This window comes from Lasioglossum baleicum, chromosome 15, assembly GCF_051020765.1.
Source record: "Lasioglossum baleicum chromosome 15, iyLasBale1, whole genome shotgun sequence".
In the NCBI taxonomy this organism is placed as follows: domain Eukaryota; kingdom Metazoa; phylum Arthropoda; class Insecta; order Hymenoptera; family Halictidae; genus Lasioglossum; species Lasioglossum baleicum.
Genome location: NC_134943.1, coordinates 4,471,221 through 4,487,818, shown reverse-complemented (window position 1 = coordinate 4,487,818; position 16,598 = coordinate 4,471,221). Strand labels below are relative to the sequence as shown.

General features: G+C 40.4%; 2 protein-coding genes across 2 annotated transcripts in view; both read left to right on the top strand.

The window, feature by feature from the left end:
• Positions 1-1,488: 1,488 nt before the first annotated feature.
• Positions 1,489-4,129, top strand: LOC143216316 (uncharacterized). Its single transcript, XM_076439236.1, has one exon. The coding sequence runs from the start codon at positions 1,537-1,539 to the stop codon at positions 2,878-2,880; it is 1,344 nt and encodes a 447-aa protein (XP_076295351.1). The 5' UTR covers positions 1,489-1,536; the 3' UTR covers positions 2,881-4,129.
• Positions 4,130-13,032: 8,903 nt separating this feature from the next.
• Positions 13,033-16,598, top strand: part of Sol1 — a 667,060-nt gene continuing 663,494 nt past the window's right edge. The window contains exon 1 of the mRNA XM_076439137.1: positions 13,033-13,621. Coding sequence (XP_076295252.1) covers positions 13,619-13,621 — 3 coding nt within the window. The 5' untranslated portion in view covers positions 13,033-13,618. The remainder of the gene's footprint in view (positions 13,622-16,598) is intronic.

Below are 16,598 nucleotides of genomic sequence, written 5' to 3'. Positions count from 1 at the left end.
GTAGTTCTGCAAGGAACGTGTTAATAGAGCTCGAGAGCCGACGTTAGCTGACGTTACAGGATGCATTTTTATTAGAACAAGCAAAAAAGTTGAAAAGAAGTTCTCGGAGAAATGATAGAAACGAGAAGTTTATCAGCGATAATTCAACTGTCTATTTACGTCTGGTAACATTAACAAGTTTGCCAGCCCCGTTAACCTCGGGAACACAGTTCATCGAATTATCTTTGGTACCGTAGAAGTAACGGAGCCGAAGGGGGTATGTAGAGTGTGACCTCATTAATACGTTGCTTGGCCAGGAAGTTAGATGCGTTCCTGGTGAGCGCAAATAAATTTCACCAGCTACGAGGGGCCTCGAAGTTTCTTTGGAATTGTTTTATAGCACCCCGCGGACTTTAACGCTTTTCTTCCCTCTCCCAGGGATTACGCGTTCATTGCGCGCTCTTTCGCTTTTACGCTTCCCCGTTTCTTGACTTACAGTTATACGTGGCCACGTTCCGCCCCGTGGAAATTCTGCCGATCGATCACCGGTAAATTGGATTTTCTTAGAGGAACGAATATCGAGTTTGATCGTTGAAAATCACCTGACCAGCCATCCCTTCCTCTTAATTAATAGCCTAATGGCAACTTGTGATTGAAACGCTTGTTATTAATTGCGTTCGGAATTTCATCCCATTCCTTTAATTTTGCTTGTCATTTCATTTATTATTAATTGGTACAGGTTGCTTGCTGGCGATGTTGTTTTCAATGTCTGTTTCTCGAAATAAACAAATTCGAAGCGTACTTATTATTATTTGCTTCAATTGTTAAGTGTTTCTTATCACTAGACTATAGATCTTTATGCAAAATAAAACGTGTTTCATTTAATTTGTACATATATCGAGGGATTGAATCTGTTTTTTTTTTATATAAATAGAAATTGAGAATGTTTAAAAGGATTCATTTTTAAATGATCCCATAGGTTCGAGTCTTATTTGGAGTCAAGAGCACCAATTGCTTCTAGTTGCGAACAAATATCCGCGGTTTGGCCAGCGCGTGGTGGTTTCGACCGCAAAACTTCGAACCATTCGCGTTCCCGCATTTTCTAAAGTCGATCTCTTTCCCGAGCGCGTGTGTGTGTGCTTTCGCTCAGTGGCGCGCGCGCACCATTAAATTTTTTCGTACGCATGCGTGCTATCGCGGTCTCGTTTTTCCGTGAAACACCCTAAATCACGCGGCTGGCTTCCTCGTCACATCTCGAAAGTATATCCGACAGATTTACGAGGATGTATAAATTACCAGCAACCGGGATGTTTGTCGAAGCGACGCTCTATTTAATCGTTAACTTCGAATTGCCCGGTCCTCGCTATCCAGCAGCATATCCGTTTAAAGCATCCCGCGCCCGCCCGTCTGTCTAGACACCTCAAACAGATCGGAATGCTTATTTATGATCGGTTTTAGATGGCACGCGCACGCCGTGCCGCGCATACTACGGTTTGTGCGTAATATAAATTCAATGTCCCATCGTGTGCAGACAAATGCATTTGTGGGATCTTCAGCATGCCGTCGATCAGCGCCGATCAAGCTTGTTCCCGTTTAACCGAACCACCATCAACAGCCTGCAGCATCGTCGACAAACCGGCTCCGCCTCTCACCGATCCCGACATCAATAAGATCGTCGAACGGAAACTCTGCTCGAATAACTTTCGCGTTTTGCGCTGGAGTTTGGATAGCCTGAGCGAGACAAATGGCTTCTTGGGCGCATACTACACGCTCTCCGTGACCGTGCAAACCGGCGTTGGTGACAAATCACGCGAGCTGAAATTTTTCGCGAAAACACCGCCGCCGAGCGTCAGCCCCCAGTACACCTTCCTGGTACGGACCAACACCTTCAACAAGGAAATGGACGTCTACGACGATCTGATGCAGAGGATGGGCAAGGGGATCGGGCCCAAGTGGATACCCGATTATTACCTCGGCAAGGATAACACGATTATCGTCCTCGAGGACGGGAAAGAGTCTGGCTATATCATGCCCGACAAGTTCCTAACGTTCGACGAGGAACAGTGCATCTGGATGGTGAGAGCTCTCTCCACTTTCCACTCGAGGTCCTTGATCCTCGATGAGAAGCTCAGGCGCGGCACCGGTCAAACGATCAGCGACCTTTACAGACACCTGCTTGTGGAAGTGGCGTTCGATAACGAAATGCCCCAATCGCGGAAATACCTCAGCTCTAGTGCCAAAGGTGCCGTCGCAATGGTTGATCTTGTACAGGGTCTGACCGATGAGGAAAGGAGAAAGTTGAAGGACCGAGTTGCAAGGTGGATCGTGAAGATGCCCGAGCTGGTGATCCCGTCCTCCAAACACAGGAACGTAATTTGCCACGGGGACATTTGGGCAAATAATATCATGTTCAGGACGGACTCTTCTTCTGGCAGGGTCGCCGGTTGCTACATAATAGACTATCAATTCATACGCTACAACCCTCCAGCGTTCGACTTCCTTCTTTGTCTATACCTGAACACTGATCGTGCTTGTCGATCTGCTCATTTTACATCTTTCCTTGATCTGTACTGCGACACCATGGCAGCAGAGCTGGCCTCCGAAGGACTAAATATGGAAGAGTGCTTGTCCCGCGCGGAATTTGTTCAATCCTGCAAAGATTACACGGGCAGGTCATTGGTCTACTGCGCCACGAATCTGCAAATCATGTTGCTCACCAAGGATGCTGTGGAGAAGTACTTCATAGACTCTATCGACGAGCTCGAGCACGTGCTGTATGGCGACCGGCGGCCGGAACTCGTCCTCAGCCAGTGCCGCAGCGTCAAGGCTTATCAGACACGTATCGTCGAGATATTAGAGGAAATCAAAGAGGTCCTGCCCGATTACCCAACGAATTGTTAGCGGACGCGACAGAGAGCCCAGCCACGGAATGTTCCCCGAGTGTCGTCGTTTGTACCTGCATTACGATCTGTGATAAAGGACTCTGGAACATAGCCAGTCGGCAGGTCAGCCTTATTTCTGGATTTGCGGATGTGTCGTAAAATCTCCGGAACGTGCTCGGAGATCGCGGGGAAGGCCACGCGGGTCCAAGGTCAATCAATAACCGCGTGGAATTCCTGAATTTCATCTCGTGTTTAAATGCTTTGGGAGTTTCGATTGTTAACGTTTTTCTACGACACTGTGTCACTTGTGTGATCGGTCTCGGTTGAACTTGGAATTGAGCTTTGTGAGACGAAAGTATCGTCTCTCTGCGACATTTTCTATACACATAAAAACTTGCAGTTCCGTATATTTTTGACTGCGGATTTTAAACATTTATAATGAACATGAGTAAGTGGAATCTAAAGTAGTAGAGAAAATTATTCTAAAAGTGTTACAGAGAAAAAGAAAGTTCTATGAGACTCCTGATTGTTGTAATTGATTAAGAGAATTTTTATTTTGCATAGATTATCCGCAGTCTATCGATTAATGTTATACATACAAAGTTTTCTGATGAATATTATAGAATTTGACAGTCTTCGAATAAATTGCTCTATGCAGGATTGTCTACGTCAGCGAGACTATGTAATTATCATTGGTGGCTATAATAGTTTTAGGAAATTATATGGATCATCAAAGCTGGGCATAAATAAGGAAAGTTGGGCTATAATGAAGTTTTGTTTCATGTATTCATAAATACCGGAGGTATCTGGGTTACCCTATTTGCGTGGTGCACCCAGTATAGTCCTATCTTACCAAACAGTTCAACAGTATTCCCCACTGTACAATCGTACTGTTTAGTACTGGCAACACGATCATGCACAGCCACAGACGCGATTCTGGTATCGTCTCATTGGCTGGTAACTCTGACTTGTCCTATCTCTCTCACACTCACACACTCTCTCTCCTGCTACCTCTTGACATCGAGAGCATTGAAACTGTGTTTGCTAATTATCAATTAAATGTCAGATATTATAATCATGATACATAGAACGTTACTGTATATCAAATTTGACGAGAGTATGCGAGCTAAAGAATTTCTTGGACCTAGTAAATTATTAACAGTGGTTATGAACTGTACCTAATTAATTTTTTAATACCTTGTACTGTGATATTATGTACGTATTTTAGGCATATGCTATAAATATACAATAAAGATCTGCAGACTAATCATAACACACAAAGAAAGTTTCCTGTTTCGATGTGCAAGCATTTTCGTTAATAAAGTTATAAATGTGAAGGAAGTTTATACGAGCAGACAATCTAAACAATAATAAATCTGTCTAAACTAATATCCAAGGTTTGATAACAAGCTTTTTATCTGCATTTCTGCAGTTAAACATTTGTAAGTATCCACGTGCTGGAGCTATAAATATTTTCGGTATCAGGTAAAGAATTGTAATAATTCCTTTATCAAGCTAGTCACTTATCATGCTCGAGCTGCCTCATAAATTATACCAAATAATTGGAGATAACAGTGAATGTATGATTGCTTAAGATATACGATACACGGTGATAATATGTATATTAGGTGTGCAAATAAGTTCCTTCTCCTTTTCTTTTTACCACGCTTACATTAACTTGCCGTATTGTTGTATGCGTCAAATCTTTTAATGGAATTTTGAACCTCTTTCCATAGTCCAACCTTGCTGAAATTTTGTATACACACTTGCTTCACAATTAGTTCACAATTAGTTCAAAATTTCTTCTGTTATAAAATTAACACTTATTTTAACGCTTTTATTTTTATAGTCACTAATGTCATGATATTATTTAAATTTATTTTTCTATCTATTCCGACACTAATTGTATAACAGAAGAAAAATTTGGAACTAATTGTTTAAAATTTTGGGGAAAAATATTATTAATCATTTAACTGAATTCGGTATTTTATGGAGAATCAGGAAAAAAATTATTTTCTCCTTTCTAGTGCATTTTAATATAAGCGTGGTTTTTAGAAAGTTTTTTTTTATATATTTTATTTCTATGGTCATAACTTCTGACTGAATTCGAATTACTTCCCGATTTTGGTGCCAACTGAAAAAGCGTTATTCTAATAGTTTTAAGAAGAATCGTGCGTTCTAAGAGTTTCCAGTGCTATGCAACAGTTTCAAGCAATATGGCGCGCGAGAAGCATCATTTGCGTCACTGTTTACTCTTTGCATTCCAGCTTAGGAAATCAGCTGCTAAAGGTACTGATATGGTTTGTGCGGCACTAGGTGGGAATGCTGTATCTTACAGAACGTGCAAATAGTGGTATCAAAGATTTAAAGCCGGAAATTTTAATTTGGAAGACGACGATCGTTCAGGTGCACCGAGAAAGTTCGATCACGGCGAGTTAGAGGAATTGCTCAACGAAAATCCGACCCAGACGCAAGAAGAATTGGCAGAAAGTTTGGGAGTCACACATACACACACACACACCAGACAAGATTTTATTGCGCTTCATTTATTTCATATCACTGTTAGAATAATTTTCTTTTAAATAATAAAATAATAAATAAACGTGTGATTTTAATTGCAAATAATAACTAAACTTTTTATTTACATAAAAGTAATTGAAATAATTCCAAAAGTGATCTATTTATTATTTCTTATTTGCAAATAAAAGATTATTTATTATTTGGATCGAGGTGGAAATCAAATAAATAGTTTTTGGTCTTCCCTTATTTCTTGTATTTTGTATATACAATGAACACGTGCGCGTTTTTTTGTCAATACAAATAATAATTGAAATTGTATTTGTAAATAACAATTAACTTTATTATTTGAAATAATTCATTTAGACTTGCTCAAATAATAAATAATTATTTTTGCTTTTTATTTGAATATCCAAATAACAAATAACTTGTTATTTAAATTTTTATTTAAATCATTATTTATTTAAATAAATTCATTTATTGCCCAACACTGTGCATATCATGTAATAAAATATTGAATTTGGAAAAAAAGGGGAAAGAACTTATTTGCACACCTAATAGAACGCTTGATCTCAAAAGTTTGCCAAAGGTAGAATTTGTATTAGTTGCTTTCACTATTTTTTCTTTTTTGATTATACATACATATACAATAACTTCGCACAAAGCCATTCGGCTGAGTGCCATGCCACTGACGATGAAAAACCAGGCAGAATACTTCGGGACAAAAGATCGGAAACAGTAACCTTTTTTTTCTATTAACAGGTGCGCATCTGTAAAGCACGTGGCTTGAAGTGCGCGGGGTTTTGTAATTGATGGCGAGGGCGCGCGGTACACTTTGGGACGGGAACGAACGCACGAGAGCCTTTCGACCAGGACTTTCGCAGCCCTCTAGTATTTTTTTAAATTATTTTTTCGTGCGCCGTCGCGTTGTTTCGTCGTTTTTCTTTCTCCCCCACTTGAGATTTTGTTTGGCGGTAATGCGAGCGAGGGGAATACGTCAACCTGCGACCGACATTGCTCTTTATTATTTCTCGGAGAGAGCGTTCTCTCGCCGCGAATTGCTCGGCTCTATAGGGTCGTTCGCAGCCTGGCCCGCAATGTTTCAACGTAATTATTTCGTTCGGTGGATTTCGCGGCGACTAACACGCGGCAGCGTGCACACATCTCGGCAGCTTTGTTAAACACGGAATCGTTAAGAAAGCTAATTTCCCTGCATAAAACCATTGTGTGATATGGGGTTTTGCCGGCTTAAACGGCGTCTTCGTTCGCCGTTAGACGAACCTGCCCGTAAAAGGGAAAAGGGATTACCGCTCGTAATATACTTGCGCGGAAACCACCGCGAAAGGCAGAAAGATAGGAACGTTTAATATTTAACGTAACTTTTCATCGTGGCCTTAATTGCAGATAGACGCGCCACGTTTGATGGACACCTTGCATGGATGATATCAAAATTTCCCAGCAGTCTCGTTTTACGGACCGCGCTCAAAAACTTTTTAAAATGTCCGTAATAATAACGACCCTCGCTCGATGCAACTCGCACTACACTTAATGTGAATGCGCATTGAATTTTCGCCGTACTGTGTCCCGTCAAGATTTCAAGCGAAATTTCGCAATACGAATTTAATTCTTCTTATCGGAAATAAAATTTTATTCACAATTAATATATTGTATTTCATTTTGTGACAAAAAATATGTTTCTGTTGCTATATCTACTGTGATTGACTTTACACTAATTGATGTGTCATTATCTTCATTCATTAAAAAAGGACAACATACCTCGCTAAAAACTCTTTTACAGAAAACAAATAATTTGTTAATTGATATGTATATCAATTATTTAACTATGATTCTTGAACTTCTGTCGATTATAAAACGTATCCCAGCTAACAAGCATCGAAAGAACGATTCGAAAAAATAAATAAAATAATGAATTTAGAAAACTGAACATGCGTTGTTACAAAAAAGAACTGATTCCTTCGTCTGTGTCGATCAACCAGTTTCCGCAAAGAAAATTTGTTTGTCGTTTCGAATGAATCATCGTAAAATATATCAATGAAGATTGAAGGACGCATACGGGCTTTGACCGGCTGACGAAGTTATTCCCCTGTGATAATCAAGAAAATTGTATGCTAACTTATCCAGTGAACGATGACAAGCTAGTTTTGTTCAACTGCTGGGGACGTTACGACACATTAAAGCAGAAGTTCGGTTTTATGGCCGGCAATTCGAAGCGAGCGTAATCGTTCCTACGTCGAACTAATAACATAACTGTGGCACGTAAATTGCGCAGCCTATCGATAACAGGGTCGATACGATTGGTCTGCAAATACACCGCTCCGCAGCGACGCATGGACACATTGTTCCGGGTCGGCTTTTAATATTTGTTTTATTTCGACCGATTGTCTATTGTTTCTTTCGGCACGGAAATTGCGCCGAAATGGAAAATGCGGATGCGAACCGGCGGCCAGCCGCAGGCTTGTCAGTCTTGAAATGAAATGATCAGGGAGATGGACGTTATTGTTGTAGTAAGTGAAAAATTTTATGCTTTTATGCCAAAAATGAGTGAGTGCAATATCAAGGAGTAGGCAGATTAATCGAATTTAGAAACATCAATGTGTTAGTTTCAGCTAATTGAAATCATAAAAGGGAGAATTAAATTTCAATTATTTAACAGTCGTAAGCCAATTTGGAACTCGAACATCAATAATTATAATAGAAATTCTAAATTCGTCGATGAGCTGCCAATCATAGATGGAAAATCTATGTGATTGACTGGACGCACCTCGTTCATTGCAATAACCTCGGGTCTTGTCTGAAATTTCGGTCCCGTTGTCGTGCAACGAGCAAGTACCTACTGTAGTATGTACGTGATAGTACTATAAACAAGCTTTAAGACTTAGTATATGGCATCCGAGTCTAGCATAAACAGCAAGTGTTCTCATAACATTGAAAATGCCGAATTTCGTGCTGCAACATATCATTTGCACGAGGTGCTGCTCCATTATTCCATTTTGAAGAGAAGCGCAGCTCAGAAAGGAATTTTATTTGCCAAAAGATCGGCCGAAATTGATTTAAACACCTAATAATATTTACGAAATACAATGCGTTTGAGATTCCTGTTATCCAGTTCTAACTCAAAGATTTTATCGGAATCGTTAGATCTCAGGTAACGACCTTAACTCCGTTGTAATATTACTGTAGTTGTACTGACGTTGTAGTTTGGAGATCTTTGAGCAGTCTCCGAGATTATGATCAAGTTTACATGTATATTCTCTAGAATAAGAGTTTGGCACCAAACGCAATTTTTTTATGTTTAGGGCTATTGCTTTATTTATCAATTCTTAAAAATATTTTTTTGTGTTGTTCCAAATGCAACAGTTGTTTAATAAAACTAGAATAAAACTACAATTAATACATTCACTAGAAACTGAGAAATTGAATGATGATTTCAATACTCTGAGTCAACATGGACCCGGACTTCGCCGTCGGAAACAGAATTGGTTATTGTTCCCTGTCCCTTCAATAGTCTCCAGTTGCTACAAAAGACTTATTAAAAATATATAACCAGTCCAGTGATCTGCCCCGTTTCATCGACATGATCGGTTTCGAGTTTTTAGCATTGACATTTAATTCGCTCCGGATCCCGCGATGAATGCGAATATTTACCGGAGTCGAGTCAATAGATATACTCGACGGGATTGCGGATCATTTCGCTAAATCTGAAAATGCTTTGTGCACACGGAACAGCGAAGTTCGGTTGGTTGGCAGTCTGCACTTCGATGGCAGTAATGCCATAGTGAAAGATGGAAATAGTGCCCGTAACGATCGCGGTTTCATTGGAACCTATCGGTTACACAAAGCGAAAATAGTTCTCAAGGTAAGGAGATTATCCTGTGGGATATACGATTCGAAGCGATCAGCGCGAAATTACCAACGCATTGAAAGCTGTATCGTGCCAACGTTGTTAATCGCCGAAGCTTACTGTTTCCAGTGTGTTCATTATACTTCGTTCCATCGAATGTTGTAGAATTATCATCGATCAGGCAATAGCATTACGATCCCATTATCTGCAACAGTGCTGATCTCGGCCTGACTAACCTCTGCTCGTTACCAGCCGCCTTCCCATAACGATCATTTTGCAGATTATTCTGCAATCGGAGATTTTACTTTGTTTACGCGTATGATTGCTAAACAACGAGACAGTTCGTTAACACCTTCACTGACTCCGACTTGCTTTCTGGATTTTATGATGGATAAAGTCAATAATAAAGACAATCAAACAAATTTTTTTAACTCCATCAAATTTATGCACCTTACAGAATGAGACAGCACAAAATGACCTTCGATATTTGTAGGCTGGTGTATCCGGAGGTATCCAGCAACATAATTTGTTTATTGCCACGTCCACGTTCCGAAAGGTGACAGAAAACTAAGCCCAGGGATTTGATCGGAGGCGAGTTCAATCGCCCTGACAGTTTTATCGATCTTTCTCTGCTGAAGGTGTTAAACCTGACGAAACAGGTCGACACCGCAACTCCGTCAACTTCTGATGGAGGGATTTTATTGAATGAGTTAGGGAGCTTTTTACAGTCACCCAGAAAGGTAGGATCAGCCTTTTTAAGTGTCTTAACGCGCTACTTCTCTGACTCTCTTTTGCGTCTGTGTGGGTTTGTGGTGAATCTTTGGTGGGCGCGATCCTATAAGATTTTTAAAATACACGTGAGAGGTCCTTTGCCGCCGTAGCTTGGCCTTTGGGTTAGATTTGATGTACACTTTCAGTGGGGCCATAGAAAAATCATTCGCATTTGCCATGCAAACGTTGGTAGCGGATCTTGTTAAGAAATTTAATTGCTGAAAAGTTCCAAAGTAAAAGCACATAGGCATTGATTTATAATCCAAGTTGATCCATTTTCTAAATTCTGGAGCCTGTCCATTTCACTTTGAACAATTTTGTAGAAGAGTATTCACAAAGATGCAGTTCACTAGATGTACTGTTTTATATTTGTAATGAAGAGGGTACTGAGACACCCCCAATTTAGTAGTAGAATATTTTTCTTAAGAATGACGAACGTCGAAATCTTCGATGTGTTTCGAGTGTTGTAAACCGCTCTACGAACAAGACCGGGTCTACGTGTTGAACAATAGCGTACTCAAAGTTACCTGGATAGTTTACAGGGAACTACATTGAAGGATAGTTTGTTGTTGATCATGAGGGCCACTTTGTTACGCGGGTGGTAAGAATGGTTTGTTGTAGCTACTTCGTAGGGTCGGATGATAAATTTGATTGTTGGGGAAAGTTAGCTGCGCGATGCGAATAACTCTATAACTATATTCTGTTTGTAGTTTCGTGTTTATTTTTAATTTTTATGGAAATAGTTGATGTAGATGCAAAACTCTCCGAACGAAAATTTGACACACTTTTCAGCGTGGAACCTTTATTCGACCAGTAAGAAATGAAACGGAGGAAATCATTAACCAGTAGGCTTCTCGCTAATGATCTAAATGGATGTGTAATTAGAGAATGATTAATTCAGGACGATATTTAAATTATCCAATGAGAGTTCGGAATAACTTTTCGCATACATTTCGCTGCAGGTCTTCCAAGTCTGGATATTCCGTGGGGGGTGGGATTTATTTCTCAATGGCCTTGACCGGCCAGCTAATTTCGCGCTAACTTTAGCACATTAACGTCTGAACATATGAAGAAGATAAATGTAGCGGGGCTTGTTGCAGAAGATAAAAGCAGATTTGGTGGTTTATATCGATAAGCGTATCATTTTTCATACTGTTAGAAAGTTTGGAGATGTTTCTTTTGCAAACCATCCGAGTGTGCCACATAAATGTCTACTATATACATTATACACACAATATATGTACGTACATTTTCTATGAAAAAGTGGAAAAAGATACAACGTCGAACGAATTAGCCGTGTTAAAATGAGGGTTGCATGCACTTAACTGTCCTTCGTATTACATATGTATACTCGATCGATTAGAATCTCATACATTTTTATCGTTTCTCACGCCGTCTCAAACTCATTCCGATTCAAACAAACTCGCGAAAATCCGTGCTAGATAACCGTCTCGATTCAACCCCAGCCGCGCGACACTTAACCAAACTGCATTGTGCTACGCTGCAACCACCCTTGGCATACCCATCCGGGTGGGGGGGTATAAGCTGCATCTAAAAAGTTCTGGTGTGGGGTAAAACTTGTATTCCAGAGAGCGGGGTGTTATGAAAGCAGCCCTAATAGCTGGAACAGCAAGCGTTTCCCCAACGGTGCACCGGATCTGATTATATTCCTCGTGGCGGCGCGGCGGGTACACACCTGGTCGTGGAATGGTCTTGGAATGGACTGGCGCGTTAGGCCGATGGTATGAAATCTCGTCGCTCGTGTCTCGTGGTTTTCAGTGGTCATACTCCGTGTTAAATAAAAACGTACACCAAATAGGAAAATTATGACACTCTTGAACTTATGCAGGATCTTTAAAACAGCCCTAATGGATGCAGGCTCGTGTCTAGTGGTTTCGAATGGTCATGTTTTATGCGAAACAAAAATGTACACTAAATAGGAAAATTAGGGTAAACTTTACTTATCCGGATTCAAAATTTGTGCCGTTCTCTTATCAATTATGATGTATTTGGTATGTAATCCAGTAGATTTGTACCCGGGGCGGCTGCAGATCGAAGTTTCGATCCTGTAGGATCAATGGTTCAGGAGATATGCTTGCTTAGAGTTGAGCAATCGGCAGTGTTTTTGACAAGTAAGAGCGCCGCCACATTAGCGGAGGACCATGGAAAGAAACAAAACAGTTTCAAGAGATTTTAATATTTTATAATTATATAAATGAATATATTGTTATAAATATACATATACATATAGATAGGTATATTGTTACAAATATATTGTTATGTATTACTGTATATATTAGTGTTATATGTATATGCGCGATTATATCGTATTATACTATGCACCTAATGTGTTTGTAATAAATGAAATTTTGATTCAATTTAAATTTTCAATTAAAATTAAATTTAAATGTCCTGAATATGTCCAGCCGTACATCCAAATAACGTCCGTATGTCCCCTATTGAAATCTCACAGATAAATTTCCAATAGCCAAAATCTGACGGATACACCGCAAGATACATGGTGGCGCTGCCTTCGACTCTCAAATAATTGTGAAAGATAAACTGAAAATTCTCACGCTGTATCTTACGGATAGCGCCTCTCGAATAGCTTCTCACCGCTAGAGGCGTTGAATACGCATATGCCGTTATTTCGAGCTTAGATAACCTACAGATGTCAAATGAAATTTTTTGGAGAGTATCTTACAGATAAAAGATAACTTTCGTTTGTCTTTTATTTGAAAATTTTAGATAAATAGTTGCCCATCTCCGGTACAAAGTTATACTAGTTCAAACATTAAGAAGGTTGTAATCGGAACTGCGTCCACCTCGCTGGCTACATCAATTCCCTTAAAATTGAAGTGATCTCGCAGCGTGTCGGGTACACACCTGATCGTGGAATGGTCTGGGAATGGACTGGCGCGTTGGGCCGATGGCACGAAATCTCGTGGCTCGTGTCTCGTGGCTCGTGGAGGCGGTGGTGAAGGGCGCAGGCGTCCGGTATCCGGCGTCCGGTGGCGGCAAGCGGGTTCCGATTTTCTGTAGTGCCGCGTCAACTGCCGCTGGAGAGTCGTGTGCGTCGCACCCTGTCGTCTCCGACGACTCTTATTTTCGCGTGACACCTATACACGTTCGCGAAAAATCGTTCGAATTGCAGCGAATGTCCCTCATCAACCGGTAGACCGGATGTCGCATCGACGACCGGTCCCGGCGTGGCTATGCTAGCCGGAAACTCAAACGAACGCGTGTCGCGCGAGTCCTCTATCTTCATCCAGGAACGGTGTAGATTTATCTGTACCTCTCAACGTGATCCGTGTTGTCAAACGAAAGAAGTGCAGGGTGTATTTCGTCCTATCATCGGGTCCAACGTCCGCGTGGTCTTGTTCGGAGTGATCTAGTGTGTGCAAACGAGGAATAGTCCTGTGTCCCTAGTAGCTGGTCCCCTGATTGTAGCTCACGGTCCCGGGAAAAGGGGCAATTCGTGAAAGTGCGTCGGCTATGAATTGGTGCAAAGTGCAGGCTGTCGCGACCGTAGCGGAGACGTCGTCCGGCTGGAAAAGTATGCTTTTATCGGACGTCGGAGCATGAGGGACGCCGCATCCTCGACGTAATGGTGAGTGCTGAGCTCCCTTTGATGGGTTCGAGTATCCCAGATCGGTACGATCGGACCTGCCACCGCAGAGATGAAAATCCTGCCCAAGGAAGATCCGTGGTTGCACCCTTCTGAGTGTCTCTCAGATATGCAGCTGACAGCGTGTACAGGGGTCCATTGGGATTTTTCTACGAAGTACGTCGGCTTCAGTTCGCCCGACTCGCACGAAAAAATTGCGAGTTTTCAAATCTGCGAAAATCTACCTCTGAACGCGGTGTCACGTGTGCGTCGACGAATTGTAAAGGATCGCGCGTAGTTTATTTTTCACGTTACCCGTAGTGACGGGGTTAAAAATAGTGCGATTGCTGGAATGAGCATCGCGTGTGACCTTTTTCCAGGATCTTCTCCGGTTCGGTATTATTTGCGCCAGTTTACTGTACACTCTCGGAACGTAATGATGGTTTTTCGGGTCACGCGTTTTTCTATAATTATCTGCGCATTTCTGAGAGAACTACGTGGGATTGATGACCTGATTGACGGTGCTTTTTCACAGTCGCACGAGATAATGGACGTATCGTGGAAGTGAGGTTGATTCGTGTAATTTACTTTTCGGTTGAAAGTATTTATTCGAGTGCGAAGAATTCGATTTGTACCGCGTTTTTGGAAAACGTGGCGGAACTTTGCTTTGAATTTTCCTGCTGGATTTACTTGACCACGGAACACCGGGAATTTGACAGCATACTCGACATTGCAAATTAAAAGCCAGTAGCTAATTATATGTGTCACGTTTATTGAACTACATTGGAAATTAGATTGCCTACCCTGCTGGTCACCGGTGAAATTTTCACAAATGCCTCGCTGCCGGGTCTGTCTTCTTTTTGCGGGATTCCGGAGTGTACAGTAACAAAACTGGCGGTGATATGCAAATGACCTATTACAGTAGATACCAGTATGAATCATAATTTATCTTCATTTCTATTTTGAATCGACGCGCGCGAACACAAATTAATTTGACACTGTGGAATTAGGTAATTAACTATGGAAGAAACGTTCATACTGCTCGAATGCCATTTCAGCGATGTCACTGCACTGACGAAATGTATTATAAATATTTGAACTCTAATTATAGCTCTCTAAAAATTCTAACCACTTGAAAAATGCATCGTTAAAAATTTAGCAGCGCGTGCTGCACTTTTACAATTTACAAATCGGCTAATGAAACGTGCAACAAAAAGTGGACTAAACGCACCAAATGAAGAATTCATTATCGCATGGAATATATGTATAATAATCGCACACAATAATCAAATGTGCAACGATCAAATACATCGAAACGAAAATCAATTAAACTTCGCTAAGAGCATACTCGATCAAAATTATTTTTCCGCAAATTTGACAGATTAATAATTAGGGGAATTAATGTTTCCTAATAAAATTTAACGATTGCTCAAGCACGATAAAAATAGGATAGGGAGGTTTTTTTATTTTATTTCCGATAGCTGGTCACGAGCACGTTTTAAAGCTTTCGTGGATGCGTCGATTTTTTCGTCGAAAGCTTTGGCTTGCTATTTGCACGAAAGGGGGAAGAGAAAGGGAGGCAATCAGCCATTAATGGCACGTGTCGAGGCGCGCAATTTACATACCTGAGTATGTGTCTGCTCTAGGTCAGACACAATGGCGCTTACGATTTTAGACTCTGCATTATTCCACTTTGCGCCAGGCATGTCGATACCTGACGGATGAATAATCTCAATCGATCACATTAACTGGTCAATCGGTTTATCTCCTGACTATTCAGTGGAAGAATGATTTTGAACTCGGCACAAGAGCCTCGGTAATTAGCTCGGGAACCGCATACATTTCCATTAGTGAATATACCAATTTTATGCTAATTACGTGTTGCCAATGGTAACTCGAATGTTATTCAGTTACCGTGTCGACCATTCTGTTTCCGTAGGAAAAACAGTCCCTTTATACAGAGTGGATTGAGTAAATGCCTTCCTTTATATATCTCTATATTTACGTGACGTAATTTTTGCTATGTATATCGTTCAAAGCTTTGGAGGTGTGCACGAATTGGTTGAATAATTTGTTCGGGGATTTCGAATAATTGTAAAGTAAATTTGAAAGGAGATAACTGTTTACGCGTTCAGAGATACTTGTTGATTGTTAACACATTGTGGACAAACTGGTGCACACATATGGACTTAATTTTTGCATACTATTGCAAATTCAGAAATAAATAGAATTTAAAAAATTTTAATATACCACGTTTTTAAGACGGACTAAAAAGTATAAAATACTTTTTCCTAGCCCTATACAGATAGTCCTGAAAATTTGTGATTGTGAATGGTTAATAGCTATGAAAATACTTGTGAGATTTAAAACGAAAAACGTGGGGCGCATGAAATAAATAATTGATGCATGAATAGTTCACCTATGTCGCTAACAATTTTATTGCACTGCAAATGGTATGAACTGTTGTGTGACTTTTCTCAACGGCAGCTACTCTCTACACTCCTTACTATTATCTTGCGCCCACGTTTTCCGTTTTAAATCTTACAAGTATTTTCATAGCTATTAAGAATTCACAATCACAAATTTTCAGGACTATCTGTATGGGGTTAGGAATATGTATGGGGCTAGGAGAAATTATTTTATACTTTTTTTATTTGAATAATCATTTTCGGATTTTTAGTCTTGAACAGAGAGACAAAAAAGCGAGTTAATATTTCATTGTCATCCAGTTCTGAGCTATGTTTAAAGTTTCAAGTCTCTAGCTCATCGGGAGGTTAGTTTAAAGTCGATTGCAAAAGTACCGAACAGACAAACAGACAGACAAGAAAGCTTAATAAAAACGTGGTAAAATAAGTTGAATCGATAAATTAAAAATCCCTTTGAAATCTGAAGAAGCAGATATAACATGGAAATTTATTAAAAAGTAAACAGCGACAGAGGTTAAACAGGTATTAATTTGATCCGCGAGAAGCCGGAAAAA

What these genes read in the sequence shown, in the direction of transcription:
- LOC143216316 (XM_076439236.1), top strand. Translation starts at nt 1,537, where the DNA reads ATGCCGTCGATCAGCGCCGATCAAGCTTGTTCCCGTTTAACCGAACCA.